The sequence below is a fragment of the Octodon degus genome, unplaced genomic scaffold, assembly GCF_000260255.1.
Source record: "Octodon degus isolate 3935 unplaced genomic scaffold, OctDeg1.0 scaffold00153, whole genome shotgun sequence".
Taxonomy (NCBI): Eukaryota; Metazoa; Chordata; class Mammalia; order Rodentia; family Octodontidae; genus Octodon; species Octodon degus.
In genome coordinates, this window is record NW_004524729.1 from 3,104,453 (window position 1) to 3,132,189 (window position 27,737).

Below are 27,737 nucleotides of genomic sequence, written 5' to 3' on the forward strand. Positions count from 1 at the left end.
GCTCTGTACCTGTCAGTACACAGAATTAGGGCCGGGCTGCACCAAAATGCAGACAAGTGCTCCTCTTTCAAGGAGTCATCTCAGTGGTGCTCCACACCCCTGCTCCTGGGTTGCCTGTTGGCACGCCTGCCTGGGGCGCGGGGAGCAGGGCGCGGGAGCACCCTGGGGATCTGAGGCCTATAGGTGGCCAGCGAGCGTTCAGTGGGCACCAGGCGACACTGGGTGCCTTTGTCCATCTCCCAGTGCAGTGGCCTCCTTAGCTGCTCAAACTTCAGAGAGGAGGTGGGGCCAGCTCAGGGAACTCAGAACAGCAGGGGAGGAGAGCTCAGCATGGAGCCGGAGCCGCTGGAAGCCAGGCAGGGGCACTTGGGAGGGAGCCACGGTATACTGCTCTGCCTGTGTTGGGGCTCCGCCCAGGTGTCCCTCTCCACGGGGATGTGCAGGGCCTTCTTTCTGGGGCTGCTCTCGAGGGGGAAGGGTCGCCGAGGCAGAGTCTCCAAAAGCACAGGAAGGTTTTCCGTAGTGCTAGGATTTATGTGGCTGTTCTTTTGCTGCTGTTTTACCGAGCTGCAAGCAGGGGTGGTACATGGGCTGGCTGGGAGGGACTGTGGAGTGGGTGTTTAGTGAGCGCAGTTTCAGCTTTACCGGATGAATCGTTCTGGGCTGCATCCACAGTGTTTTGAACAGCACCTTTTACAAGGAGCAGGTTGGAAAGTCTCCTGTGTATCTTACTGTAATAAAATGATTTCTTCCAAAGAGCAACAGGAATGCGTATGGCCAGCTCTAGAGAGAGAACCACCCCGAGCTGGCGTTGGCATGTAGCACCCTGCATACCCCGTGTCTCCTCCTCACCCCTTAGCATAATGTGACGCAGGGAGGTCACATTCCAAGTTGGTACTCTGCAGGAGGCCACAGTGGATGGCACAGTGGCCCTGTGTGTCAGGGTCTGAGGTGGTCGTGGTGGCACGGTGCTGTCTTCCCTGGCTCCTGAGGAACATTTCTGGGCAGAGAGGGGCTGTGTGTTGGGCTTGGGCCTAGACTGGCACCTCAGGGCACAGCCCCTGATCAGGACACCCATGCTTGTCCTCCGCACACCCAGCCCCGTGAGTGCTGACTCCCCGTGGGCAGCGCTGGGGGCTCACGCGGGAGTTAGGAGGTGGGCTTGTAACTTCCCCCGATTTATTCAAGCTGTCTCATAGCCAAGCTACAATACTCATCTGCACATACCTCACTACTCACACTTCCTGTTGCATACCTGATTTTTCTTTCACTTCTTGTTTTGAGACAGGATTTCACTACGTCACTGGGTTGTCCACACTGAACTCAAATTTTGCCATCCTTCTGTCTCAGCCTCCCAGAGTGCCGGAATGACATGCGTGTGCTACCCGACCTCGCTTTACTTTTTACTAAGAAGTTTCCAGTTGTTTGTTAGACTTCTTTACTCTGTGAATTCATTTCTCAGTGTTTTTCTTGGCTTGAAACAGAGTCTCGCTATGCAGTTCAGGCTGGTCTTGAACTTCTTATGTCGCCCGGGTTGGCCCAGAAATTCACAGTCATCCTCCTGCTTCAGCCTCCAGAGTGCCGGGATCACAAGTGCAAGCTCCACACCTGGCCCGGTCTCTTCACATCAGTCACTGTCCCCTCCCTAGGGCTTGCTGAGTAGCAGGTTCTCTTTTCTTCCTGCTGGTTTGATTTTCAGTTTACTGTTCCATCTGGAGTTCACAGTTGCTGAATGCGATATGGTGATTGGTCCCCCTCCCTTGCCCTGTGCACTGCTAGCACCCCTGGGCTCCCACTGGCTCCAGGAGACACTGGCCACCAGAACCACCCATGTGGGCTCCCTGTCCTGGGGGTCCAGGTCAGAGCCTGGGCCAGGAGCATCTGGGGCCCTCCCTGAAAGCTCCCTGCTGTGCTGCCTAAGACTCAGATGGGCTTGCATGCCTGCTGGCCGAGGCCTGAGGTCCCACCAAGTGTCATCCTGAGTGACAGCGCTGTCCTTAGTGGGCAGGTGGTTGGGCTGGCCCACGGACACCTCCTGCAGCCGTGGAGCAGCCTGTGGGCCTGGTGCTGCGGCCCCCAGCAGGAAGCTGAAGGTCCCCTCCCCTGTCCTCTCCTCCTCTCACAGAAGCAGTCCTGCGGCTTCCTGGGTCCAGGCCATGGTCAGATCCCACCTGGCATGTGTGGTCTCGGCTTCCTAGACCGCCTCTGCCTTGTCAGGATGGCTCCTGCTTTGCAGGTGGAAAACCTGGCAGGCAGCCTCCTGTGTGTTGGGATGACATGCCCCAGGACCTGGGGCCTTGTGGCCCTGGGGAGCCAGGTTGGTGGGAAGGGCCACACCCTGGGATGAGGCGCTGGATAAGGAGAGGAGCCCGCTGTCCTGGCTGTCCTGGTGTCACCAGGGTGTGTAAATCCCTTGGTACACACAGGTGTACATTTGCACTAGTGGAGGAGGCAGCCCGGGGTCTGAGGTCCTGCCCTGGCCCGGGAGGGGCTTTACAAAAAGGGCGGGGCCTGATCTCCGAATCTCAGGCTCAGCTGGGCTGGACCCTGGACCCGGGCGGCGCCCTGGCTGTGTACAGCTGCACTTCCGCTGTGCTGGTGACTCGCTCTTTGGAGGGTGGTCAGCCTCCAACCCCGCTCCTCAGCATGTTCTCCCGGACCCTTGGCCTGAGTCACCGTGGTGAGCCAGGGTGGCCTGCTGCGGGCCTGGGTGTGCTCCTGCCCTGCTGGGGCCTGGGAGAGCCTGCTCTGGCTGAGGTTGAGGAGGCCAGGCTGGCGGGGTGGGGTGATGGACAGTGGCCCTGCCTGGTGACCAAAGGTGAGGTCTGCGGCCACTCTCTGCTGGCAGGAGCTTGGGGGCAGGAGTAACCATGCCCCACCTCTCCCAGGGAGCCCGCCCGTCATGTCCAGGTGAGGCCCAGGAGCTCCGTGCTGAACATGCTCAGGAGGCTGGACAGAATCAGGTTCAGAGGCCCCAAGAGAGAGGACTGCCTGGACCTCGCGGAGTCGCCCAATGCCTCGGACACCGAGTGTGCGGACGAGCTGCCCCTGAAGATCCCTCGGACCTCGGCCCGAGACAGCGAGGAGCTCAGGGACCCTGTGAGTATGTGGACCCGGAGCTCCTTCACCATGCCTGGCATGTGCTGGGCCTTATGGCTGAGTCCAGTGTGGTTGCGGGCAGATTGCCATCCCCCGGGCTGGCCTGGCACCCCTCTCCCCCTTGCCCCCGCTGCTTGCCTGCCCCCCACCCCCTCCAGATGCCTCTCAACCCCCTCTGGCAAGCTTCTCGAGTGGAAGTGTGGCCAAGACCCTGGCCCAACCCTGGGAGCACACTGCCAGGCCGGGCCTGTGTGTCTGACCTGCCAGGTGTCTGTCACTGATGTCCCTGACCCCTGCCGGCTAGCTGGGCACCAGGCATTCGTGGAGCACCTCAGCTGGGCTGTGCCAGGGGCGGGCATGGACGGTGTGTGCCCGCCTTCTGGAAGCTGCTTTGTAGGGCTCGGAGGAGCAGAGTAGGCGGGAAGGACACTATGTGCCCCTCTTCCCAGTGACTGTGGCTCCTCCTCCTCCTCCTGCTCCTCCTCCTCCTCGATGCTCAGAACCACCCAGCATGGCTGTGGGTGTCCCCCACCGTGTGCCCCGCCCCCGTTGCCCCGCCCCTCGTTGCCCCGCCCCCGTTGCCCCGCCCCCGTTGCCCCGCCCCTCGTTGCCCCGCCCCTCGTTGCCCCGTGGGGTTTCTTCCTGCCCCGGCCAGGATTTCACCCCAGATGTGGCTGGCGCATTGCTCCTTTCCCTCACTGCTGCATTATTAATGCTCCGTAATAGGGCTGAGTGTGCGCCGCTCCTGGCAGGAATTAATAATTCATGGCGCTGCCCCTAACAGCCTCTGGTGCTCGGTTGGATGTGGGTGAGGCCACCCAGCTTCTTGCGCCAAGCCTGCCTTGAGATTGGGTGCTGTCCCCTGTGTTCAGAGGCCATGGCTGTTCCCGCAGCCCTGACCTGTGTGGCCCTGAGCAGGCACTGTCCAGGGTGGCAGTGCCCATGCCCACACCTGGCTGTCTTGTTTGCCGCGTGGCCACTCCTTGCCCTGTGGGGTGTCCTGGCTGGCCAGGTGAGTGAGTGTGGTGGCCCTTCAAGCTCTCCTGTTCTCTGGCCCTGAGGAATTTGTCCTGCCCAGACCGATGTCTTGGGAGTTGGGTGGTACTGTCCAACCTGGTTTCTTCTGCCCCCCAAAAATGCCCACCAGCTGCAGACTCTGCAGAACCAGGGCCCCAGAACTGGCCCTGGTTGGGCTTGTGACCTACCTACCTTGCTTCTAGAGGGATATGCATAGTACCAGGGTGTCTATGCCACCCCATGGCCTGGGCAACTCCTTTCTGGGGCCATTGTTCCCACCTGACAGATGGGAAAACTGAGGCTGTGGGTGGTGTTTACAGCTGGGTGTGCTACCAGCCAGGGCAGAGCCAGGCTGGCCCGAGGCATGGGTTCCAGAGCTCAGGGTGGCTGTTCCTCTCCCTTCCTCTCCCCAGTGCCCAGTCCTCCCCTAACCATCTTCTGTCTCCTGACTGTGGTGGGCACTGTTTTGATGTGGGCACAGAGATATTTCTGTGGACACAGAGCTGTTTCAAGGGTGGGTCACTGTCTTGTCCTCCCTGGGAGGGCGCCCGTGGTGAAGGCCTGGGCTTAGAATAGGGGCAGCTTCTGCCCTCACTTGCTTCCCTCTCTGGGGCTGGGTGTAGCTACGTGGGGCCTTCGAGGGTGGAGGCCCTACCAGCCCACAGGCAGGAGCTGTGTTCCTTGCTTTGGACCCGAGCCCCGATGACACAGGCCCAGGCCACTGACTCCTGGGGTCCCCAGCCCTGCTTTGTCCCTAGAAGAGGGGGCCCTCCTCCTCCAGCTCCACCTGCGGGGCTCCTAGGGCCCTGCCTCAGGCAGGCAGTGGCTGGCAGACCCGGTGTGTGCCCTCCCATTCTGCACAAGGTGTCTTCTGTGTATGGTGAGGCCTGACGCTCTCCTAACACCTGGACACTTCCCCAGCAGGGCAGGGTAGGGCGGGGCCTGATAATCTTGTGTGGCCCATGCCCACTCCGGGGCTGTGCTCAGACTGCCCACCTAAGTCACCTGCAAGGGCTCTGTGCAGATGGTGAGCCCAGCTGTGGCCCTCGGGCTGTGCACCTGTAGCTTTCCAAACCAAGAAGAGCAGGCAAGGAGCCAAGGGCGTGTTCCCTGGAAGGCAGGCTCACGGGGGGCAGGCTGAAGTGGAGGGTAGCAGGAGCGAGCCTCTTCCTGGTGGGGAGGGAAGCCGCGAGCTGCCTGCACTGTGAGATCAGTTTCCATTCAACATTGATGACCTCCTTCTCCAGATAGCCTTCCACGCCGGGGACAGGGCGGCCCCGTGTGACTTGCCTGCACAGGGGAGGGGAGACGTCTCCAGGAGGCCCCGGGGAAGGGCTGCCACCTGCTCGGGATGGAGTGGGTCACCCGGCAGGAGGCCTGGAGCTCCCAGGGGTGCACCAAGCACCCATCCTCAGCCCTTTTAAAAAACTTTTAGTTTTGAGAGAGGATCACTCTAGGTTACTGAGTCGCTCACCTTTAATCTGTCAGGCACCTGCGGTTCTGCGGCCCACCCTGCGTGTGGGTGGGGGCCGTGGCTCCTGCTGCCCGCACGGGTCGCAGCAGCCTTTGCCAGGCACTCCAAGCACGTCGGGGCTGGCTGTGTTGGGGCTGCCTGTGGACCTGTGTTTGGATGCCAATGTCGGCCGGGTGGGCCCAGGTGACACCATCTGGCATGACCCCTGCCTCCAGAGCCGCCTTCAGGTCAGGTTGGGTTTACACGTCCCCTTCCTGGCCTTGTTGAGCTTTGGTTCTTGGGACAGTGGACAGGCAGTAGGGTACCAGGGCACACCAGGCTCTCACCACCCAGGCTATGCCTGCCTCCCAGAGCCGGTGCCTGGTGGTCCTCCCTGGTCAGCATCAGTGCAGGGAATGACCCCTGCAGTACCCAGGGGAGATGAGGTCACCTGTTTTCAGCTCACCCCATCGCATTTCTCTGTTGCTGGTGCCAGGCTCCTAGGAGGCAGCAGATAACAGGGCCTGGTCCCTGTCCCCTGGAAGCCGTGTCCTCTAGCCAGGGAAGCTGACAGTGCAGAAGGGCAGGTCCCCAGGGCTGTGCCTAGAGCTGCTGGTTCCCATCAGCCCCTTCTCCAGGCCGGGACCTCTGAGCAGCTGACAGTGTCGGGGAGGTGACAGTGTCAGGAGCATGCACTGTGCGGCTCACAGCCAAGCAGCCTCAGCGTGGATCCCATTTCACCACCCCTAGCCCTGGAGGAGGAGGTCTGGGGCCCAGGCAGGGAGGTCAGTCAGGTCCCGGCCCCGGCAGGGACTCCTGTGCAGTAGCTGTGGAGGTGCCCCTGTGGCGTCTTGTATGGTCCCGAAGGCCTCTCTCTTTCTCCTCGGTCAGCAGGTTGTGGAGTAGCTGCTGTGCCCGCTCCCTGGGCATGTGGCCTGTAACTGGAGCCTTTGGGGAAAGGACAGTGTCTTAATAAGGGGACAGGAGGTGGCTGTCTCTAATTCCCCTCTCTGTGCTTTGGGTGCCCGGGGGGCCATCTCCTTTCCTGTGTGCTCTGTGTGCTGTGGCTGCACCTTTGGCCCCAGGGTGGCTGTCACACTCTGGGCCTCAGCACCCTGGGCACACGGGTCGGCACACCTGCCCGCTTCCTCCCTTCTATAGCTGAGATTGCTGCTGCAAAGGCCCTGCTGGCCCTGCGCGCTCACGTAGGAGCTTAATTTCCCCCGTGCTTTCTTCCTGGGGACCTCCCCCTGGCGCCCAGGGCGTCCTCCCACCCCGAGGTCCTCAGTGGGCTGCTGGGAGGCTTACGGCAGACCTGTGTCCTTTTCCTTCCAGCAATTCAGCCCGAACTTGGGGTCGTCATGCTGACCTGCCATCCCGGCGTTGGACACTAGATCCTCCTGGCAGGGACCCAGGCAGCTTCTCTGCGGCCACCTCTGAGCTCTCCATGTTTCCCTTCCAGGCTGGCCCAGGGACCCTCATCATGGCCACAGGCCCCCAGGACTTCAGCCGCACAGAGTTTGATCGGCTGAACGAGATCAAGGGTCACCTGGAAATCGCCTTACTGGAGAAGCACTTCCTGCGTGAGTACCAGGAAGCACCTCTGGGGACGGGACCTGCGGGAGTGGGGCTGGGGTGGGGACATGGCCCTGCCCACGTGGGCCCAGGAGCCTTTGCGTGGGATGTGGGACAGATGTGGGGCTGTGGGGCTCTTGGGGCGCAGAAGTCAGGCTTCCCATAGGCCTCAGCCTCCGCACCTGCCTCTCCCATCTGCTGCTCTCCAGGCCAGAGGAGGGCAGAAGGAATGAAGCCTGTCCCAGATTTGAGATTAGGTTAGCAGATCTGGCCTGGCACGTTCTCCGTGGTTAACTTGGAATTCTGAAGGTTTTTGAAGGAGTCAAAATTGTGTCTGTTCTCTGTGAATGTGAGGGGCACTGGGGCCTAGTCCAACAGCCCTGCCTGTGCTACCCTGGCCTGGGGCGGGGGGATGATGGCCCTGGGGGCCTGATGGGGTCCCTGTGTGTGTGACTCTCTCCTCTTCATGTCCTCTGTTTCGGTCACAGGAGAGACCTGCAGTTGGGTCACACCCTCTGGCTTGTAGGGGTGGTGCTGGGGAGCCTGCCCTCAGATGCTGTGAGGAAGGTGGTTCGGGAGGAGGTGGCCCTGGTCCTGTGTGCCAAGCAGGGAGCAGCGTTGGCCTGGGAAGGGACCATCGGGTCTCAAAACCCTCGGCCTGGGCCCCACAGGCAGGTCACTTCCCTGGTGGTATCCTGCACAGCTGGGGTCCCCTCGAAGCTCTGAGCCCACAGCTGTGGCCTGGGTTCTGTTCCTGGTCACACCTCTGCCTTCCTTCTTCCCGCCCAGGCAGCGCAGGCTCAGCAGTGTGCAGACTTGGCTTGGTGTGGGTGTGTTTTCCATTCGGCATTGTGCGGGGGGAATGGGAGTGTCCATCAGGGATCAGCTTCGGGGCTTCCAACCACCCTGCAGGTAGGGGGGGCCGCGCTGGCTCTCTTGCTGCCGCTCTAGGGCCAGGGTTGGTGCAGGGCTCGGGCTCGCCAGAGCAGACCAGAGGGTGGTGCCGAGGCCTGCGTGTCTCCTGGGATGGGTCTGGGCAAGGTGCAGAATAAGGCCTCTCTGGGATGACGGGGCCCTCAGGAGGACTGAGGGGCCGCCCTCCAAGGGGTGTGCTTGCTGGCATCCTGGAACCGCCACTCACCGCTAGGTCCTCAGTACCACCAGGGGACGTCTTGTCCTGTTCTCCAGTAGCTCTTGAAGCAGGGTGTGGAGTTCAGCCCAATGCCATGGGGCAGCAGTTATGGGCAGGGTTTTGTTTTTGTTTCCTGCAGTGCAGGAGGTCCCTACCGTGGAGTTCACATCCCTAGCCTTCGTATCCCTACGTTGCCCTGGCTGGACTCGAACCTGTGATCCTCTTGTCTCAGCCTCCTGGGTACTGGGATGATAGGTGACCCAGTAGTATTTTTAAATTATGGATTTTTAAAAACATTATTTATTTATTTAAAATTATTTATTTATTTGATATAGGGTCTTCCTATGCAGTTCAGACTATAGTGATCCTTCTGTCTCACCCCCCACCCCCCAGTGCTGGGTTTATAGGCATGTGTCACCACGCCTGGTTTCAGGCCAGCACGGCATGCCCAGAGGTCAAACTTGGGTCCTTGCACTTGCCAGGCAGGTGCTTAGACCGCCGAGCTAGCTCCCCAGCCCTGTGGGATATTTTGAACGTGCCCAGCCATCCAGCAAATTACCCCCAAGCTCTCTTTGTGACATAGTGACCGTTTCTACAGGAACTCACTTGGACCTGGCTGGCTTCCTCTTCCCCTCCTTCTCTGGGCATTTCTGGGGCACCAAAGCCCGCATCCTATTATTTCAACTGTGAATATTTTAGTAGGTAGCTGGGTGTATTTTATAGACAGAAGGATAAGTCACCCTCTGAATTGACCACCCTTCTGCTCCCCCTTTGAGGCAGAGATTTGGGTAGATGGGTGGGCTCTCCCTGAAGTCCGGACCTGGACAGTTGTCACTGATAGGTTTTTTTTTTCAGGTAATCAGCACAGCAGAGAAACAGGCAGGAGGAAAAGGGAAAGGGCCTTTATTTTCTTTAAGGACATGGAGAGAATTTGGGGAAGATAAGGAATTCTCTGGGTTGGAAGAAAGGGAGGCTGAGGCGTTTATGGCCTGCCGCCAGGGGTGGAGTTGAAAGGGGATGTTTAGATATTCCTGAGGGAGCTGACTGGGGGGCTTCTCTGAGGTGGCAGGAAGGGTGAAAGGAAATTGTACCATGGACTGAGTTGGAGGAGAGCGGGGAGGTGGTCTTGGGGACGGTGGGCTTTTGTTTTAAGGTCTTCAGCCATATTGGATGACCGCCATAATGCTTTTAGCAATTTATACTCGGGCCAGAACCCATCGTGTGTCCCTTAGACTGCTTGCTGCTGAACGGGGCATCATCTGGGGGCAAGAAGGGTTACGCCTGTGTAGAAGTTAGTGCCACGTGTCTCAGGGCTAGAAGTTTAGCACTAGTGATGAGTACACGTCGTCGCGATTAAAGGACACAGGAGGGGAAGCGAGAGGGGGGTCTGTGATCTGAATGTGTCATTGAGGAAAGGGAGACGGGGTCACCTGTAGGGCCACGACACAACGGCACTGAGGGGCCTCACCAGAGGTGTAGAATAAGGTGGAGGACTGAGAGGGCTACGGGTGGAAATAGTGATCGAAGGACCTCTGTGAACATCAGGTGGCTCTGCTGTGTGAAGAGTCATTAGGGCTGGAATTATCTTTCGTGTGATGAGCTCCCTAGGTGACAGGGTGAGTGGACTATGATAGATTGTCCTAAAGTGAACATTTTGTCTCGTGTATTAGTGTGGCAGCCGCTGTGAGTGTGTGGAGACAGGGAGTCTATCTGTAAGCTGTGTTGCCTAGTTGTTTAGAAAGGTGGGCTGCTGCCTGAAAGGATGGTCTCTTTTTGTGTCTTAAAATCCCCACTGTATTGTGACCCGTCGAGGTGGTGTATAGGCTAAAGGCTGAGTGGGGGTGGGGAGAGTGAGAGCCGGGCCCTTAGGAGGGCCTCTTGTAACTCGTGAGAGGAGGAATGCATAGGAGCAGCGGGGTCAAGGGGCTCCAACAGGGAACCCTCTGCTGCCCTGTAGAGAGGCTGTGCCAGAGAGGCGAAGTCGGGATCCCAGAGGCGGAAGAAGTTGGCTGAGCCAAGGAAGGAGAGAACTTGCTATTTTGTGGTGGGCGCCTGGAGGTCACGAAGGAGGGCTTTGTGGTCGGCTATGATCACACGAGTGGTGGGAGTGAGGGTGAGTCGTGGTGGGAGTGAGGGTGAGTTGTGGTGGGAGTGAGGGTGAGTCCCAGATATTTGACCTTCGGTGAGGCTATCTGAGCTTTGGAGGGCAAGACTCTGCAACCTTGTCCTGACAGAAAATTGAGAAGAATATCAGTGTGTTGCAGGGCTGGGCGTCAGAGGGAGAGCAAAGGAGCAGGTCGTCAGCGCATTGGAGGGGCAGGCTGGGCTTGAGGTCAAGGGTTTCGAGATCGGCAATGAGGGCTTGGTAAAAGAAGTGAGAGTCATCTCTGAACCCCTGCGGCAGGACTGTCCCCGTGAGCTGTGGAGATCAGAGAGTGTCTAGATCAGTCCATGTGAAGGCAAAGGGTCTTGGCAACGTGGGTGTAAGGGAATGGTGAAGAAGGCTTATGGGCTGGAGTCCCTTTTGACGTTTGGGGGGTATCGGGTATTGAGGAATGTAGGTAAATGCTGTGGGATCTCTGAGGCACACCAGTCTAGGAACGGCATGTGCGCACGAGTGGGCCTGGAAGTATCTCAGAGTGCGAGGTTGACAAGGGAAGAGGGAGGGAGGAGCTGGCTGTGTATAGAGATTGGGTTTGTAGGATGTATGCTGGGGGAGGAGAGAGGTGAGAGAAAAGTGGAGCTTTTGGAGGTCTCTCCCCATGAGAAGTATGGGACAGGTTGGGATCACAAGAAAATTATGAGTGAAGAACTGTGTTTGGAGTCAGCAAGGACTAGGCCTGTCTGAAAGGGGTCATGTAGATAAGCCATCCACACCCACTATGGAGACTGTAGAGCTAATATAGTGATTTTAGAACTCAGGAAGAAGGTTATATATGGTCTCCATGTCAGCAAGAAGAGTTTTTACCTGCTATGTCCAGTGAGACTCAGGACTCTGATGAAGGTACCCCACTGTGGGCCGTGGACCCCAAGCTCTGTTGTTACTCTTCAGCGGCAAGACCAGGCAGGCCACGTATTGATGGATCTGGCTGTAGTGAGTTTTCCTGTGAGGGCAGGAAGTTGGATGGCTTATCCACTCTCTGGTGACTAGAACAGTTGCACCTCCAGTGACCCTCGAGCTTGTAGATGTCCTAGTGATGGCTGTAGGTTGGGAGAGGCTCATGCCCAGGTGACCTTTGCCATACATGAAGCCATCCAGGAAGGGCTCGGGTGGCAGGGTTGTTTAGGCTCAGCATTACCTTGTCAAGGTCCTGCTTTGATGGGAGTCTTGAGTGTCACAGCCAGAAGTTGGCACTGTGTATAGTTAATTTTGGTCTCTATTATTGAAGACACAGAAAGTTAGATTAAGTAAGTTTTCTTGTGGGGTTTGAGGGCTGAGATTTGTGTTTTAAGCTTGGAATGAGTGTCAGGAACAGATAGGGATATAAAATAGGAATTAATAACGTGTGTGTGTGTGTTTAGAATCTGAGTCTACATTAGTGTACTTAGTTTGGAGAAATACACGAAATTAGAATTTTATCTGAGTATCAAGTACCTTGAAATATAAGTGTAACCAGAGAACTGTTTTTGTTGTTGTTGTTGTTGTTGTTGTTTTTTTATCAACCATGGGCATTTTAGCAGTTAAACCCCTGCAGAATGTTAACAGACAACAGTTACGTACTTTCGCAAAGAATATTTGACATCAGTAGCTAAACCTAGTAGTGCAGCATAGCAGTTGTAGCCGATCATGAAATCTCCGTCTTGTTTGGGCATCTCTAAATGTAACGGCACATGCAGGATACATGTCACTTACGTGTTAGCTGGAAAATTATCATTTGGCTGAAGACTTCATGTCGTCATTTGCCTTTACATGAACCTCTTATTATAAATACCTGGAGCATAAGAGAAAGGCATATGTTTAAATCTGAAAGAAAATTTATATTATAGAATACTGTATATTTGGAAGGCATGAACATATTTAATATATCAAACCTTATTTTAATTTTTTTCTTATTTTAATTTTTCAAAAAACTTTGTTTTAACCAATGACCAAATTGTTGGGATGTCTTTTAAGGAGATTATTGGGGGTTCTCTATTGATGAACAAAGGTTGGCCACCCTTTATCCACCAATTAAGAGTCCTGTCTAATAACCTCTCCTCATTTTAATGATTTTTATTTAATTATAAATTAATTTTGATACAGTTAAACCAGCTGGTAACACAGAAGAAAGCATGCTCTTAAATCTGCATCTTAAAGCTCAAATAAAAAAACGAAAGCTGTTTACAGAATGACATAAAAACAAACAAGTACACATAGGGCGCATGGACATCTTTATAAAATAAGAGTGCACTCAAATATATTTCTGGTTAGGTTAAATTATGACCTTTTCAGGCTTGTAATTATGAGTCAGAACTTTTGTAGGTCAATTAGTAGAGATCTCTTATAAGGAGAATTTGGAAAAGGTAAAAACCTCTCATTTATAGCTAATGTATACGTTTAGGTCTAATACAGTGTATCAGGTTTGAGTGGGAGCAAGCAGACTTAGCAGGCGTAAGGACGAGGCACAGCACAATAGAGGGGCGCCGACGTGTGCAAGGCCCAGACTTGCAGGCTGGCGGTAAGAGGAGCTGCGCTGGCCAGGGAGACGGCTCAGTGGAATGAGTGCTTCCTGCGCAAGCGCAGGGGCCTGCGTTCAATCCCCGGTGGCACTGCTTATCGTGGCTGTGTAGACATCTTAGAGGTGGCTGAGGGCGGGGGAGTAGGGGGAAAGGAGGTGAGCAGCAGGCTGGAAAGGGCAGGGTGTTTGCTAGGTGAGCTGTTATCTTGTCTTTAGCCTAATGGATAGCAAAGGGAGGGGCACACACTGTTGGGAAAAAAAACTTGCTGAAGTGAAAGACCTGAAGGAAAAAGCCTGGTTATGAGGGGAGGGGAACAGCGAGGAGGAATGTGGGGAACACAGGACCGACTGAAAGTTGGGAGGTCAGGAGCTGAAGCAGTGGCTGCCGCGCAGGCCCTGGGGGAGGGCAGCCGTAGGAGTCCTTAGCCCGGCCTGTGGCGGTGGCTGGCGGCTGCTGTGGTGGGTGTGGGCGCTCTGGTCTGGCTGAGGGAGACTGTGAGTGCAGCCCAGCAGAGTGTCTGTCTAGCGGAGGCAGAGGGAGGGCCCCGGGCGGATCTGGACCCCTTTGTACTGCTGAGCGAGAGAGGGACAAGTGGGGAGGGACGTGTCCTCAAAGAGAAAAAGCCTGCATATAGGGGATTTTCTGCCATTTGCCAGTGCAGTTATAGAAGTGTTTTAAACTGTGGAGGATTTGTGGGCCAGAAGTTTCCTCTACAGGCCACTGAGTGTCACCATCAAGTTTATATTGTGACCAAGCCGTCTGACAGTAGAAGATCAATCACTTTGGTTTTATGGCCTCACAGAGGCCGAGGGAGCCAAGATTATGGGCCAGCCATCCCCATGGAGTGTGTTGGGGGGCTGGGAACGAGTATGTCCTGTGGCAGTGGCAGGAGAATGTCCTGAGGGAAGGTACACAACCGAGGAGAGAACAGTGCCTCAGAGTGACTGAATTAAGGCTGATTCAGGACTTCTAAGCCTGGGAGCAGTTGTCACCAGCTCTCAAAGCTAAGAAGAATGAAGGCAAAGTCCCCAAACCTTAGTCCCTTCAGCCGTCGCTGGGGGCCAAGGGGGTGTCTTGGGGGTGGGGAGTTACACTTCCGGATGCAGGGCCCTGTGAATTTCTGAAGGTGGCAGGGGGCTGTTCTAAGGGAAGGGTATACACCTGAGGCGAAGTGAGGCAAAGCGAAGAGAACAAACCCCTGAACGAGAGAACCAGAAGCCGGAGAGCTCAGCCCGCCTGTGAGATGTGAGGTGGACTGGTGTTGTGTGCAAGCTGCCCGTGGCAAATGGGCAGATCCCAGAGGAGAGGAGCTCAGCCCATAGGCAGGGGGCTCAGGACTGGGGGGTTGTGGCCCCCAGGAGCCTCACATACTGCTTATCTATCCGAGTCACGGCATCATATGATAGTTTTTTTCAGTTAACCAGTGAAGCAGAGAAACAGGCAGGAGGAAAAGGGAAAGGGCCTTTATTTTCTTTAAGGACATGGAGAGAATTTGGGGAAGATAAGGAATTCCCTGGGATGGAAGAAAGGGAGGCTGAGGCGTTTATGGCCTGCCGCCAGGGGTGGAGTTGAAAGGGGATGTTTAGATATTCCTGAGGGAGCTGACTGGGGGGCTTCTCTGAGGTGGCAGGAAGGGTGAAAGGAAATTGTACCATGGACTGAGTTGGAGGAGAGCGGGGAGGTGGTCTTGGGGACGGTGGGCTTTTGTTTTAAGGTCTTCAGCCATATTGGATGACCGCCATAATGATTTTAGCAATTTATACTCGGGCCAGAACCCATCATTAAGGAGCTGATTGGGATCTCTCCTGTGTGTGGGCAAGGTGAGAGGAAATTGTATCCAGGACTGGGTTGGGAAGAAGGAGGAGGTGGTCTCTGGGATGATAAGCTGTTGTTTTAGGGGTTTCAGCCACGTTAGAATGATCTAGCAGTTCCTACAAGGGCCAGAGCCTATCAGCAGCCATCCCCTACCTGTGGCACCTGTGAGCGGAGAACAGCCTCCCTTTGCCAGCTGGGCGGTCTGGTCTCCACTGGGAGGGCAGGCTGTGAGTGTGGGCTTTACCCTGCTGTTCTCTGGTTTAAGGTCAGGAATTCACTCCTGCCCTGCAGCCACTGAGGGCGTGGCCCCTTGTGGGCTTCTGATGTGGTCAGGAGATTGCAGATTTGGGCAGATTTGCTGTGTCTTAGGGTGGGGTTTTAGCCACTGGGCTTCAGAATGCTTTGCCTTGGGCTGCGGAAGTCTGCAGTAGTGTTGAGTCCTGGCATGAGAAGGTGGCCAGGCTCACTGCACACACTCGCTGCCCTGGCCTGGCGGCGTGGGCCTTTGGCAAGACCCTGCTGTCTGCTGCAGAGAGGTGCGGGGCCCCGAGGCCCTCTATTGGACAGGAGGGGGTACTCCCAGTTTCTGCAGCCTGAAGAGACTCCCATCCCTCTTTTCTCGGATGAAATGCTGGTTTGCAGGGAGTGACGCCAGCATTACTCATTGGTTGTGTCCCAGGAAAACACACATGTCTTGGGATAAAATACCAGGACGGCCGCCAGCGGGGGATCGGAAGCACAGCCGGTGTCTGCTTCGCGTTCTTTTATCCCCACGGGGTGTCCCAAGAGGGGTAGCAATCCCTGCTTTAGAGTCACCAGCGGGAGCCTCTTCTCTGTGCCAGTGAGAATCAGGCTGGCTGCTCTTTAGTCTTTTAGAGAGTGCCTTTGCTTTCTTTAAACTTTCTATTTGGACACAGTTTCAGGCTTACAAAGAATTCCTGAATATTTTTCATCCAGCCATTCCTCAAGAGTCAACATTTTGCCACTGCTGACTGCCTCTCTGTCTTTTACCATCTGCCCAACCTTCCCCACCCGTCTGTCCCTCCGTCCGTCCACAAGCCCGCCTGTCTGTGCGTCTGTGCTGGGCTGTATTCCCTAAGAGAGCGCTCTTCTAATGCAGTAGAACAGCACGGCTATCAGAGACCAGGAAGGCAGCGCTGCTGCAGCCGGGAGGATCCCAAGTGCTGCCTTTCTGTGCCTCACGTGGGCACAGCCGTGTCTGCTGTGGCGGAGGAGGGCTTCGGCCAAGTGGTGTCCTGTCCTCAGCCCACTGGCCAGCTCTGCTGGAGTGCAGCCCTGCTGTCCGAAGCTCCCGATGTCACCATGGGAGAGGAGGAGCTCGTTACCTTGAAGGATCTCCTCTGTTCACATTTTTTTTTTTAAATGTATTTAGTAGAGGGTCTCACTACACAGATTGGACTCCTAGTGATCCTCCTGTTTTCAGCCTCCCAAGAGCTGGGATTACAGGCCTGCGCCACCACGCCCAGGCTCAGTCATGGTCTCAGTGCACCCCGGGGGCGGGCCAGCAGGGCTTGTGGTGTCAGGGATTAAATCCTAAGCAGGCACTTCTGAGCTATCTCTCCCGCCCTTGCATTGTGTTCTGCTGCCTCACGGGAAGGATCCAGCTGTGAAGCTTTGCCTGGCGTCACCCATGTGGCAGCCTGTCCTCAGGAGACCCTGTTAGGTGTATCATGTCATCATATCCCATTAGGCACCTCGAGAGTTCTTCATAAAGTTAAATGCTTAAAAATAAATGAATAAATAAAAAGCAAAGTTAAATGCTTTTATCTTTTGGTGAGGAGGTTGAGACTCTGTAGCCCAGGCTGGCCTCAAACTCTCGACAGTCCTCCCACCTCAGCTTCTGGGGAGTGCGGGATGACAGGTGTGTGCCGCCACTTCTAGTTTAAAGTGAAATTCTCATGGCCACCTAAATTGTTTGCTGTGGTGTGCACAGGTAGTCCTGGCTGCTCAGGAGGCTGAGGCAGGCAACTCCCTTGAGCCTGGGAGTTCAAGAGCACCCTGCGCAGCTGGGTGAGACCTGGTGCTGAAGAGGAATAAATGAAAGAACCATTCACAAGGCTCCATGCTCAAGGGGCGCGCAGAGCGCCGAGGTGCTCTCCCTGTAGCCAGCACCTGCTCCTTCCCTTCCTCAGCGGCACGGTTTACTTTTACGCTAATTCCCTCCACTGAATTTTACTTTATTTTTTAAAAATATTTTTATGTATGTATTTGGTACAGAGTCTCTCAGCTCCGACTTGCAGTGATCCTCCTGTCTCAGCCTCCCCAGTGCTGGGATTACGAGCGTGCTCCACCGTGTCTGGCTTCGGTAGCTGCACGGCGTGCCCAGGGTGGGGCCAGCATGGCATGCAGTATTGGGGATCAAACCCAGGTCCTTGCACTTGACAGGCAGGCACTTAGAATGCTGAGCTATCTCCGCAGCCCTCCCTCCACCAAATTTAATAGAAGCAGATGTGTACATCTTTTCCTATTCTTCCCTACACAATCGAACTCTCCGCATTTGCATTACATCCCGGCAGCCACATTATCAGTGGTTTATATCTGTACCCACAGGGTGGCCCTCATGTGGCCTGGCCTGCCCACTCCCTGTGGATGGGCAGTGACACTATCCTCAGCTTCCTGCCAGAGGTGGAACGTGTGGCTGTCACCTGGCTCCCTGCGCTTTGCTGTCATGGGTGGGACCGGGGCTGCGCCCAAGCCTGGTATGAAGGATGGAACAGGAGTGGGAGGGTGGAGTGGGCGTGTGACGAGCCCGTGAGAGTTGGGCCAGGCCTGGCAGGGTCTGTGCCTGCAGCCGGGGAGCACGCTGTGTGGGAAGGAGGTTACCTACCCTGGGGAGCCACTTACAGACCTTCCTGCTCCGGGGTCTGCAGCAGGGGCAGGCGTGGCCGTGTTTGGCACCCCGGTCTGTAGGAGGGAGTGTGGGCACGGGGTGTGGAGGGAGCACGGGTCTGCCTGGAGACGCCGGCATCTGGCCCGTGCTCCCCTGCTCCCCTGCTCCCCTGCTCACGAGCTTTAGTTATGAGCATTCCCTGGCAGGGCCCTCGCCCACCCCTCTGTCTGCACCTGAGCGTTCAGGGTTAAAATCCTCTCTGTGATCTGCAGTCCCTTCCCCCAGAAAGTGGGCTCATTCTCCTAGGAAGAGAGGAGATAGCCCTGGTGTCCAGAACCTTCTCCAGTTATTAAAAATGGAAGAGTACAAATGTTCTGTAAGGAAACGACACAAGATGGAGAAGGTGCGGCTGAAATGCACTTCAGCCCCTGGCTGAAGGCAGGACCCTGAATTTGTTAAAGAAGCGCATAAATAAATTAAAGGCAGCACACATTTTCAGTTAGCTGAAATGCATTTCAATTGCATATGGCTTTTCGAGTGGAAATGTGCTGTGTTCCGTGGTTTATGTATGCGAGTGTGTATTTATCGTAGCCTGCAGGGAAGTAAGGTTCTCCAGTGTCGCAGTAGATACCAGCCTCTCCCCAAGAGAAACTGGGTGTGGCATTGGATTTTGGAGAGCAAGCAGTTCTGGGGGCCCCAGGGGCCTGGAGGCTTCCCCATTGCTGGTAGGAAGCCCGTGAACCCCTCCCCGAATGGGCTGGAGGGGGCAGCCCTGGGTGCTGTGGCACATCTGTGGGCTACCAGTACCCATGCAGTGGCAGACACCTGCAGATTGTCAGTGGTACAGCCCTCTGGACAGGGTGCTGGGGTGTGGGAGTCAAAAGGGGTGTATTTCGCTCCTCAGACCCAGTGCTCCTGGAAACCCCCTTCCTGCTTCTAGTCCAGGTGGCACCTACCTCCCACGCTTGGGGGTGTTGACCCTGCAGTGAGTAAGGCTTGGGGGTGGTCAGCCTGGGTGACTGGAGGTGAAGGTGCCCACCTCACCATCTCTTATGCAAATCAAAGGCTCTTGGGAGCTGCCCACGGCAACAAGTAAACCCCAGGGCACAGTGGCTGGGGGCGACCAGGTGTCTCTGGAACCTTTCAGATCTCCACCCGCACATGCGGTGCTGGGGCTCTGGCTTCACTCTTTGCTCTGGGGGGCAGAGGCTGGGTGGATCTGGCCCTGCCCGGAGTGAGCTGCAGTGAAGTGCCCTGATGGGTGGTATGGACGATGACCAGCTGGATTCCACGGGAGCTGCGGCTCACCTGTCTGTCTCACCAGCTCGTCGTCCTGCCCCCAAACAGCACCAGCTCCCAGGGCCTGGCTGCCTTATCCTTCTTCCCAGCACACAGTGAGGCCCTGTGTGTGCACTGGCAGCAGCCCTCACCCTCAGGTACCCCCTGGGGTCCCAGGCATGCCCCCGTGCTGTGTCTGAGCTGCAGTCAACCCGCTGCAGCAGGCGGCAGTGCTGGAGCAGCGCTCAGCGTGTCCTGGTTACCCTCTGGGGGACAGCCTTCCCTCTCCACACCACTCCCATCCGCCACTGTACCCTCAGGAGGAAGTGAGGGTAACTGCTGCCTTATTTGAGGCCCAGCGATGTGGACCCAGAGCCTCATAGCCACTGGAATGCTCTGCTGGCCTTGTGGACAGCGGGCTGTGAGCCCAGGCACAGGCCGGATGCCCGGGGCTGGGTAATGGGCCAGGGGACGGATGGCTGGGCGGTGTGTGGCCTGGCTGCTCCGCTACCAGGCGACCCTCTGCACATTCTTCATGGCCCCCCAGCCCCAACTGCAGAGCCCAGTTCCCTAGCGGCGCTGCCTTGGCTTCACACTGCCTGGTGTAGGGTCCTAGGCAGGCGTGTCACCTGTGTCCCTTTGCTCCCTGGTACATTCATCCACTCGGAGGCTTGGGGCCCAGCCGCCTTTGCTGGGGGTGGGGTGTCTCTGTCCACCCACTGCTCATGCTGAGCGTTGCTGTGGGAAAGGACTGTGGCATGCTGGCTTTAGCTGCTGGTGCTGCTGAGTGCTCCGTCAGAAAGCGAGAGATGGGTGGGGGGCTGAGCACACGTCTTAGACACCTGCACTCCCAGCTCTGTGCTGAACTGGGCCCCACGGCCAGCCCACGGGCATGAGATGTGACGCGCCATACTGCACTGGAAGGCCGTCATCGCTTCCTGAAAACCACACCGGCTGGGAGCACTGGCTGGGAGCCCACTTCTTATTTTTACTTGAGAATAAATATCAATATACCACGTGGGCATCCTACACGCTGTTGGAGCAGGGCCGATTGTGTGAGGGTGTGAGGCGCCTAAAGCCTGGCCACCGCCCGTGTTCCAGTCGGTGCTGCGGAGACGATCCCCTCATCGGCCTGTAAACGTCACCTCTGCGCGGAGCAGAAGCTAATGCAGCGGAGCTAAATGCAGGGGAGCATCTCCTGGGAGCTCTTCCCCAAGTGAGCGAGCAGGCGGGGTGGCCCTCACAGGTGTGCGAGGGGGCGTGGCTCTGCGCTCTAGAGAGGTCCACTGGCATGGTCGGCGGCGTGCACTGGGCCGCAGGAGCTCAGTGCCGGGGGCGTGCGGGTGCGGGCAGAGCCCTGGGCCGAGTGACCAGTGCTACCTGTGTGCCAGCCACGCTTGGCCTGGGCCCGGCTTCCTGTTTTTGTCCGGGCAGCCCCGAGTCCCTGGGTGTGGCACTGGATTTTGGAGAGCAAGCCTCTAAGGGCCTGGAGGCTTCCTTCCCCATTGCTGGTAGGAAGCCCATGGACCCCTCCCTGAATGGGCTAGAGGGGCGCCCCTGGGTGGGAAGTTTTATTTAAGGCTTATCACTTGAGTTTTATTTCTGGCTGAAGCTGGGCCTGTGGAATTGTGTGCCAGGAGAACTCTGCTGGAGAGCTCTACTTTTGCAGATTTAAAAATAGCCTTGAAGCTGCTTGCTGCCTCCCGTTAGCTTCCCGTGGGCCGGCGGCAGGGTTCTGAGGCGGGTGGTGGGGACCGGGACCACACTAGCCGGGCCTGCTGCAGTGCTGTGCATAGGGAGGTGAACTCCTGGGCCCTGTGAGGTGTGAAGTGAACCAGGGAGGGTGGCAGCCCAGCTCTTCTGGGGTGACTTCCATGTGACCGTGCTTCTGTTAGGCATTCCTCCTGGTTTCAGGGGCGCCAAGCCTGTGGATTGAGTTTTGGTATATTCCTTTGGAAGCAGGGTCCAGTGATCTTCATAAATAAACCAGGAGGCTGAGGCAGGACAATTGCCTGGGCTACGCAGCAATTTCAAGGCTAGCCTGAACTACATAGCAAGACCATGTCTCAAACACAGAAAGAAATGGGGATACATGCAGGATGGACACCCCTTCTTAGAGTTCCTGGAAACTCCAGGGGGAGCTTGGCCTGGTTTGTTCAGACCCTGGCTGCAAGAGTCCCTGAGCCTGAGGTGACCCTGGGCTTATGGCCCGTCCCCTGGGCCTCCTCCTCTCTGCCCCGAACTCCTCCTGTTCTGCTGCCCTGATGCTGTTGTGGGCATAGGTGCGGGGTGGCCTCTGCCTTGGGGACTCCCTGGTCTCCCTCTGATGCCACACACATGAACACCCAGCTTGCCATCCTGTCAATCACAGTCTTTGCTTTTGAATTTGCTTACGTGGGTGTGGAATTCCATGGATTATGGCATCTGTTTCCTAAAGGGTTTGCCCTTTGGATTTGGGAAATTCAGGGTCTGATGCATCCTCAGCAGGTGTCCCGCCCCTGCCGCACCCTCCTGTGGGCTGTCTGCTGTCCTGGCTGGCTAACCAGGTTGGCTGTGTGCCCAGGGCCCAGTGTGGGAGGGGGAGGGGTGGGGAGCTGTGCCGCACGACCTGGGGTATGGGGCATCTCCAGTCCTATGAATCTGTGACCCAGTGCTCTCATGTGCCAGGCTGCATCTACCCCCAGGGCCCCACCTGAGACTTGGCTGCCTGTGTGTGGGATGAGGCCCTTGAGTCTGACTGGGCCAGCCCTGTGCTCTGGGAGAGAGCAGCCTTGTGCTGCACGAGCAGATCACACGTCCAGAGCATACCGCTGACCCGGGCCTCTTCATTGGTGCTTTTGTGGGGGACTAGAGGTTAGAGAGGAGTGTGTGTTGTCAGACCGCCTTGGGGGCACTTGGGAACCCCACTTCAGGTGTGCTGGAGACCCTGCTTCCAGTGCATTGGGGACCCCACTTCAGCTCACTTAGGGACCCCACTTCAGGTGGACTGGGGACAAACTGCAGGAAGGGAGGAGGTGGGAGAAGGGTGTTCAGCCTGCTAAAGGGGGCTGCCTTGTTTTGAGCCCTAGAGATAGGGATGTCCACCGGGGCCCTGGCTACTAGGGACCCCTTGACCCAAGGGAGAGGGAGGTAGGCAGAGTCGAGTCTCCCTAGAAGCGCCCCGTCTTAGTCCCTGACTCCTGCTGTGCGCCCTTCCATGGCAAAGTGGGCCCTGCAGATGTGGCTAAGCCTTTGGCCTATGATGGGGGACCAGCCCAGACTGTGCACAGGCTCAGACTCAGCACAGGAAGGATGTGGCGTCTGTGGAGCGGAGGCAGCGATGGAGTTAGGGGTCCTCGGGCGTTGTCGCTTCCTTGGAAGGCATCTCCCTGGGCCCGCAGAGGAACTGGCCCGCCATACCTTGGCTTTTGCCCTGAGACCTGCCTGGGGCTCTGACGTCGGGGCATCCGGCATAGCTGTGCAGGCTTGAGCCCCTGCACTTGCAGTCACTTTTACAGCAGCTAAAGCAAAACAAGGTGGGAGAGTTTGAGGGGCCCCATGACCCTTCAGGCGACCTTGGCTCTGGATCGAGGAGCAGGAAGCACCTGTGTCCCCCTTGTGGGGGGAACCCCATATTATATCCTGTAGCAGGAGGCTGAGCAATGCCTTAATCTGCAGGACCCGAGGGGCTCCGAGCTCACTGGACACCTCCACAGAGACCCTGAGCACAGACCCTGATGGCCCGTGGGGACACAGGCTTGTGGGGACGCCTGGGGGATGGGCAGCCCCTGGAAGAACCAGCTCAGCACTTTGCACTTGGCAGGAAGTCAGCCCTGCGCTCAGCGGTAGGGAGAGGGAAAAACTGATGATGGGGATTTGTGTTCTTTTGTCCTGCGGGAGGATGGCCGGGCTCTGCGCTGCATCTGACCTCAATGTGTCACCGTGGGCTGAGCCCTCCACTGCCTGCTCAAGGCCTGACCACCCTTTTGGCTGCCTGACCCTGTGGGCTCTGAGAGAACTGGTGACAAGTGGACGGGATTCCGGCTGGCTTTGTTTCTTTAGCTCCCTTTGTGCCACCAGCAAAGGGGGCACCGGAAAAAGGCAGGCGGCCTTCTTGTGCTCTGCTGCCAGGCTGGGCGGAGGAACTGGGTCTGCAGGGCTGAGGGTCCGCCTCCCACTGGGGCTGTGCCAGGAGGGCGTGCGCTTGGGGGAGCCTGTCCTGTCGTGCGGAGCCTGATGCCCCAGAGGCAGGAGAGACACTGTGTTGGTACTGAGCCAGGCTCCAGCCTTCGGGACAGGGCCCAGGGGCTTTTCTAGGAGAGATGCAGGGCAGAGGACCCCGCATCCCCTGTGCGCCCCGCTGGTCATGCACAGGGGTCTCCACGGCACCTCATTCCCGAGGCCGGCACCAGCAGCCTTGGCTCTGGCTTTGGGAACGTGCTGGCCTCTCATGGATTGGTGACACCCGGTGGGGGGCAGGGGCATGTGAGTCAGGGAAGATACGGTTTCCCGTTCCTAATGCCAGGAGAGGTCAGAGGCCTTCACTGGTGCACGTGGTGGGGAGGAGGCATCTGGGTGGCCTTGACCTTTCCGTGGGGCAGGACCAGGGAGATGCTGGGTGTGTGGGGTGCTGGGGTTTGGAGGAACAGACAGGAAGTGTCAGCTCCTCTTCCACCACCTTGTGCCCTGCCCCAGGCCTCTGAGTACCTGCTAAGCCAGCAGATGCCAGCACTCAGCAGGCCGAAGTACTATCACAGCCTGGGCCGAGCGCTGTCCCCCCAGCCCACCCATGTGTGTTTTGCCCGGATGAGGTCCCAGGCCATGGACGCAGCTGCGCCTGTGTTCAGCCGTTGTACCAAGATGTTGGGCTTGGCACTGTGTCCCCAGCTTTGTGAAGTGGCTGCCATAGGACAGGGACCGGAAAGAGAGCCTTTGGTCCCTGAACATGTCCCCATCTACACAGGAAGAAGGTCCTGGGTTGGTGGGGGTCCTACCTTGCCTGTGGGCCATGAGTGCTGCCCCTGTGTCTGTCGCTGGCTCTGTTGTACCCTTAGTGAATTCACCAGCTGGTGCCGTGGCCTCGGAGAGGCTGGTGGGACAGAAACAAGCCTGTGTGGCTTAGAAATTCCTGCTCTTGTAGAACTCGGCTTGCATCTTGAGGCTGGAGAGATCTCCAGTCAGAACTGACCCCCCAGGCCATCTGACCCCCCAGGCCATGGCTGTCACCTGCCCGAGCCTGTCGGGCCCCAGCCCTGCTCACCAGTGTGTGTGGGACATGCTCACCCCTCCGTGGCCACACGGGGATGGCTGTGTTCCTGTCAGCGTCCTCAGACGGGGCAGCACCCTATCTGTTGGCTACTCCTATGTGTCTTTTCTGCGACCCTGGAAACAGCCGTGTGTCTGGGGTCCTGCTTTGTCTTGCCATCCACGCCAACAGGGTCCTTCCTGAAGCCTGTCCTGTTATGAGCATTTGTCACCTGTAGCTCTGAGCTGAGACCTGGTGGAAGGCGGCCCATGTGGCCGAGGCTCAGGAATGGCTCCCTGTGAGACAGCCTGGCTACTGTGACATGAACAGCTGCTCTTTGGAGCTAGACGTGGGGTGAAGGCTCCGCCTGGGTGAGCTCCCGAGCCTCTCAGCGTCACATGGTACTCCTGGGACACAGCTGCCTTGGGGACAGGTGGCCTGCCCCTCTGGAGGATGCCATCCCTAATGGCTCTCCTTTCTGGGCTCTCCCTACATCCGTGCCTGCTCAGCTGGGCACCCGGGGACTCGCTTATCTATTGCCTGCTCTTCCTCCAGAGGGCTGGCCTTTGCTTCTGTCCCTCCTTTATCACAGGTGTCCGGGACGTGCCAGGCCACCTGGGGCTCCTTTGCGGGCCTGTTGTAGGGATGACATATCCCACGTGGCCAGGCTGGCATGGCCTTGGGGCAGCAGGAACAGAAGGTGCTGGGAGAGCTCTACCTCTCTGGACGTCTGGGCTACACTGACCCATTCCCGCGGCTGCCAGGTGAAAAGGACAGATGTGAAGGCTGTGGAGCTGAGCACCGTTCACCGGGTCAGGTCTGACTGTGACTCAGCTGCAGCCTGGGGCTGTCCCATCCAAGGGCCACACACAGAGGGCACAACTGCCAGTCAGGCCGGTGGAAATGAGCCCTTCCTGTGCACCACAACCTGACCATCTCCCTGCCCGGATCAGGCCTGGCTCTGGCAGGCCCTTGAGGCTCAGGGCTGGCAGTGTTCTGTAGTTGCCTGCAAGGCTGCTGGTTTGGCCACGTGAGCTTCAGTCTCTCCAGTATGTGGCTTGTGCGTGGTGCCCAGGGCACAGTGGGCAGGATCAAGTGCCTTGCCCCCGTCTCCCAGCGGGTCTCTAGGCCCGTGTTCCCCATGCTGGATGCCACCTGCACGGGGTGGTCCCAGTCCACACTGAGGTATGGGGGCCTGGCCAGGGCAGGTGTGGCCAGAGGGGCCTGGTTTCCCTCCAGAGAACAGTCAGCTAGTGTCAGGCTGACCGCCCCGCGTCCATACCTGCAGTATCCTCAGCTCACAGGCCGGTCCTCTGCCTGCCGCTGCAGTGGTCAGCTGTTCCCTCAGGGGACACAGCACCTTGGACTGTGCCTGCTCCCCCTGCTGTGGGCAGCTGAGCAAAGCCCAGGGTTATTCCAGGCCTGCAAGGAGGAGAAAGGCCACACGGAGTTGCACGGCAATTTGTTCTGACACCAGTGCTGTTCTGTATCTCTGTTTCCAACACCACTATCATGCCCAGCTGTGGGGTGGGTGTGAGACAGTGTCCCCAGGCCTGGAGGAGGCAGGATCACACAGGGAAGACTGGATCCTGGGGCTAGGAGGTGGTGGAGCCTTCTTCCCAGAGTGAGAGGTCACCTGTCCTTGAGGCTGCTCCTCCTGCAGCACTGTGTCCAGCAGTGAGCGTGTCAGCACCCTCAGTGGCATCCCCGCAGCGTGCGGAATGGGAAACAAGGCCACTGAGGCAGTTCCTGACCCCCCCCAGGGACCTTCCCCCATGAGGCTGCAGGCCCCTGGACCAGATCCCTGCCCCCTGGGTCAAAAACTGGCCTGTGGCCTTGGAGGCCTCCATTGGGTGTTGGACTCCAAGGCTGTCACTTCTGGGAGCTGCTCCCTGAGAGCGGCTTTTGTGTGAGTCCTGCTACTCGGCACAGTCTCCCTCTCCGTGAGAGGATGGCAGAGCTGGGCCGAGCCACTGTCTCGCTGCTGGGCTCTGCCCAGGGTCCTCTGTACCAGGAGTGGCCCGGATCCTCACTTTGCTCCTGGCTGCTGGCCAGGGTGGAGAAGCAGAGGTGCTGGAGTGTGTTTACTCCCACCCGTGCATCTGCTCATCTGTCCATCGTCCATCCTTCCCTCCCTCCCTCCCCTCTGGCAGCTACATGGCAGACCCCAGGGAGGAAACCATACCAGGCTGTGGCTGGGTGACCAGTGACCTCTCCTGGCCCTCTCCCTAGCGACCTCCTGGTTGTTCATCGCACCGTGACGTGGTCCAGCGGGTTAGGGGGCAGCCAGTGTCCACAGGCCTTGTGAACGCCCCTGTGAGTCCGCGGCAGCAGAGAGGGAAAACGATGGGTGCCGGCCAGCTGTGGGGTGAGGGGCAGAGGTGGCCCAGACAGAGGCCCTCAGCCACCTCCCTGGCGTGTGGTGCTCCCTCCTCCCATGTCTGCAGTCCTCCCCGCCCTGTGGGAGCCCCCCAGCACCCTGCAGTGGCCCTGAGGACAGCAGCCACCAACTCCTCTGACCCCAGCAGCACCTAGTCTCTTTTCCGAGGCCCTGTTGCCTCTGCTGCAGCGCAGCCAGCTAGAGGATCCCTGGGGTCCACCTGGGTTCTGCAGGGGCTCCCGAGGCGGCATCGGGACCTGAAGGCCCAGCAGCTGTTGGGGAGGAGCACTGCCACCCAGCCAGGACTAAGGGTGGGGAAGTCTGTGGGAACAGAGGAGAGGCCACTGTGTGCTGGCTCTGGTCGCTGGCTGCAGAGGCAACAGGCTCTGTGTCACCATGGGGCTGGCCACATGCCTATGTTCCTCTCTGGGGACTCCTGCTCCGACTGTTGAGGCTCCTGATGGCCCCCACCTGCCTTCAGGCTGATTCCTGATCTCAGCTCCTTTTGCCCAGACAGCCCTGCCCGGGTTTCGTGTTTTAACACGGACTCACAAGCTATTTAACTAACGTGCGCTCATGGTCCAAGGTGTTCTGTGAACGCGTACTCAGGCCGTGTGCTGTTCTGCCAGGGTGCAGTGGTCCCTGCCGCCAGTGTTCAGTGTGCCACCCGGCTCCGCACACGGCCTGCGCTTACTAATTGGGGGGATTCCTGCTGTGGCTTTGGAGCTGCTGAGTTTCTCTCCTGTGTCTGCCCAGCACGTGTGTCAGGTTGTGACAAACGCCCTTGACCCCCTGCCACGAAGACCCCCCCCGCCTTCTGCCTTCCAGTCAGTGGTGTTGGTACCTGCCACTCCTCACTTCTTCCGGGGCTTGAGTCCCGCGTCCCCTTCCTGGGGAGACCTTCCAGGGGCACCCCCTGCCCTGGGCCCTGGGCTTCTCTCATTCAGGTTGCTCTCAGGCTCCCAGGAGGGGCCCTCGAGCCCACCAAATGTAGCCTGGGCTTGTGGTGACACCCGGACCAGCTCTGTGGGAGGCACTGCATGGGCCGTGGACCTGGGGTCTGGATCAAATGCTCGCGTGGACTTTGCACCCCCGTGAAGCACAGTAAAGCAGTCTTGTCCTTGCTTCCCCCAACCTTGTCTCAGCTGTGGAAGGGGAGCCCCAGTTAGCAGTTCCTGCTAGTGTGCACCCCAAAAGAGGGGCCTAAGGGGCAGCTGCCGTGCAGAGGGCAAAGTGGGGACAGCGTACGTGTGG

The 27,737-nt window shown here is 57.8% G+C and overlaps 1 protein-coding gene and 1 long non-coding RNA gene across 6 annotated transcripts in view; one reads left to right on the forward strand and one right to left on the reverse strand.

Moving 5' to 3' along the window:
* The window catches only part of Gramd4 (GRAM domain containing 4), a 68,465-nt gene that overhangs the window by 23,946 nt on the left and 16,782 nt on the right, over positions 1–27,737 (forward strand). For 2 of the 4 annotated variants that reach the window (XM_023702550.1, XM_023702551.1), the window contains exons 2-3: positions 2,889–3,099; positions 7,032–7,152. In XM_023702550.1, the coding sequence (XP_023558318.1) occupies positions 2,889–3,099; positions 7,032–7,152 (332 nt within the window). Of the gene's footprint in view, positions 1–2,403; positions 2,681–2,798; positions 2,819–2,888; positions 3,100–7,031; positions 7,153–27,737 lie in introns of those variants that run through there. The other 2 variants (XM_004642405.2, XM_023702552.1) reach the window with 2 other exon arrangements.
* On the reverse strand, positions 419–6,448 carry LOC111812947. Of its 2 annotated transcripts, none has more exons than XR_002818309.1 (3): positions 6,036–6,448; positions 5,591–5,728; positions 419–690 (listed from the first exon to the last, which is right to left on the reverse strand). It is a non-coding gene; the product is annotated as an uncharacterized LOC111812947 (long non-coding RNA). The 2 variants fall into 2 exon arrangements; XR_002818308.1 differs by lacking the exon at positions 419–690 and adding an exon at positions 5,127–5,406.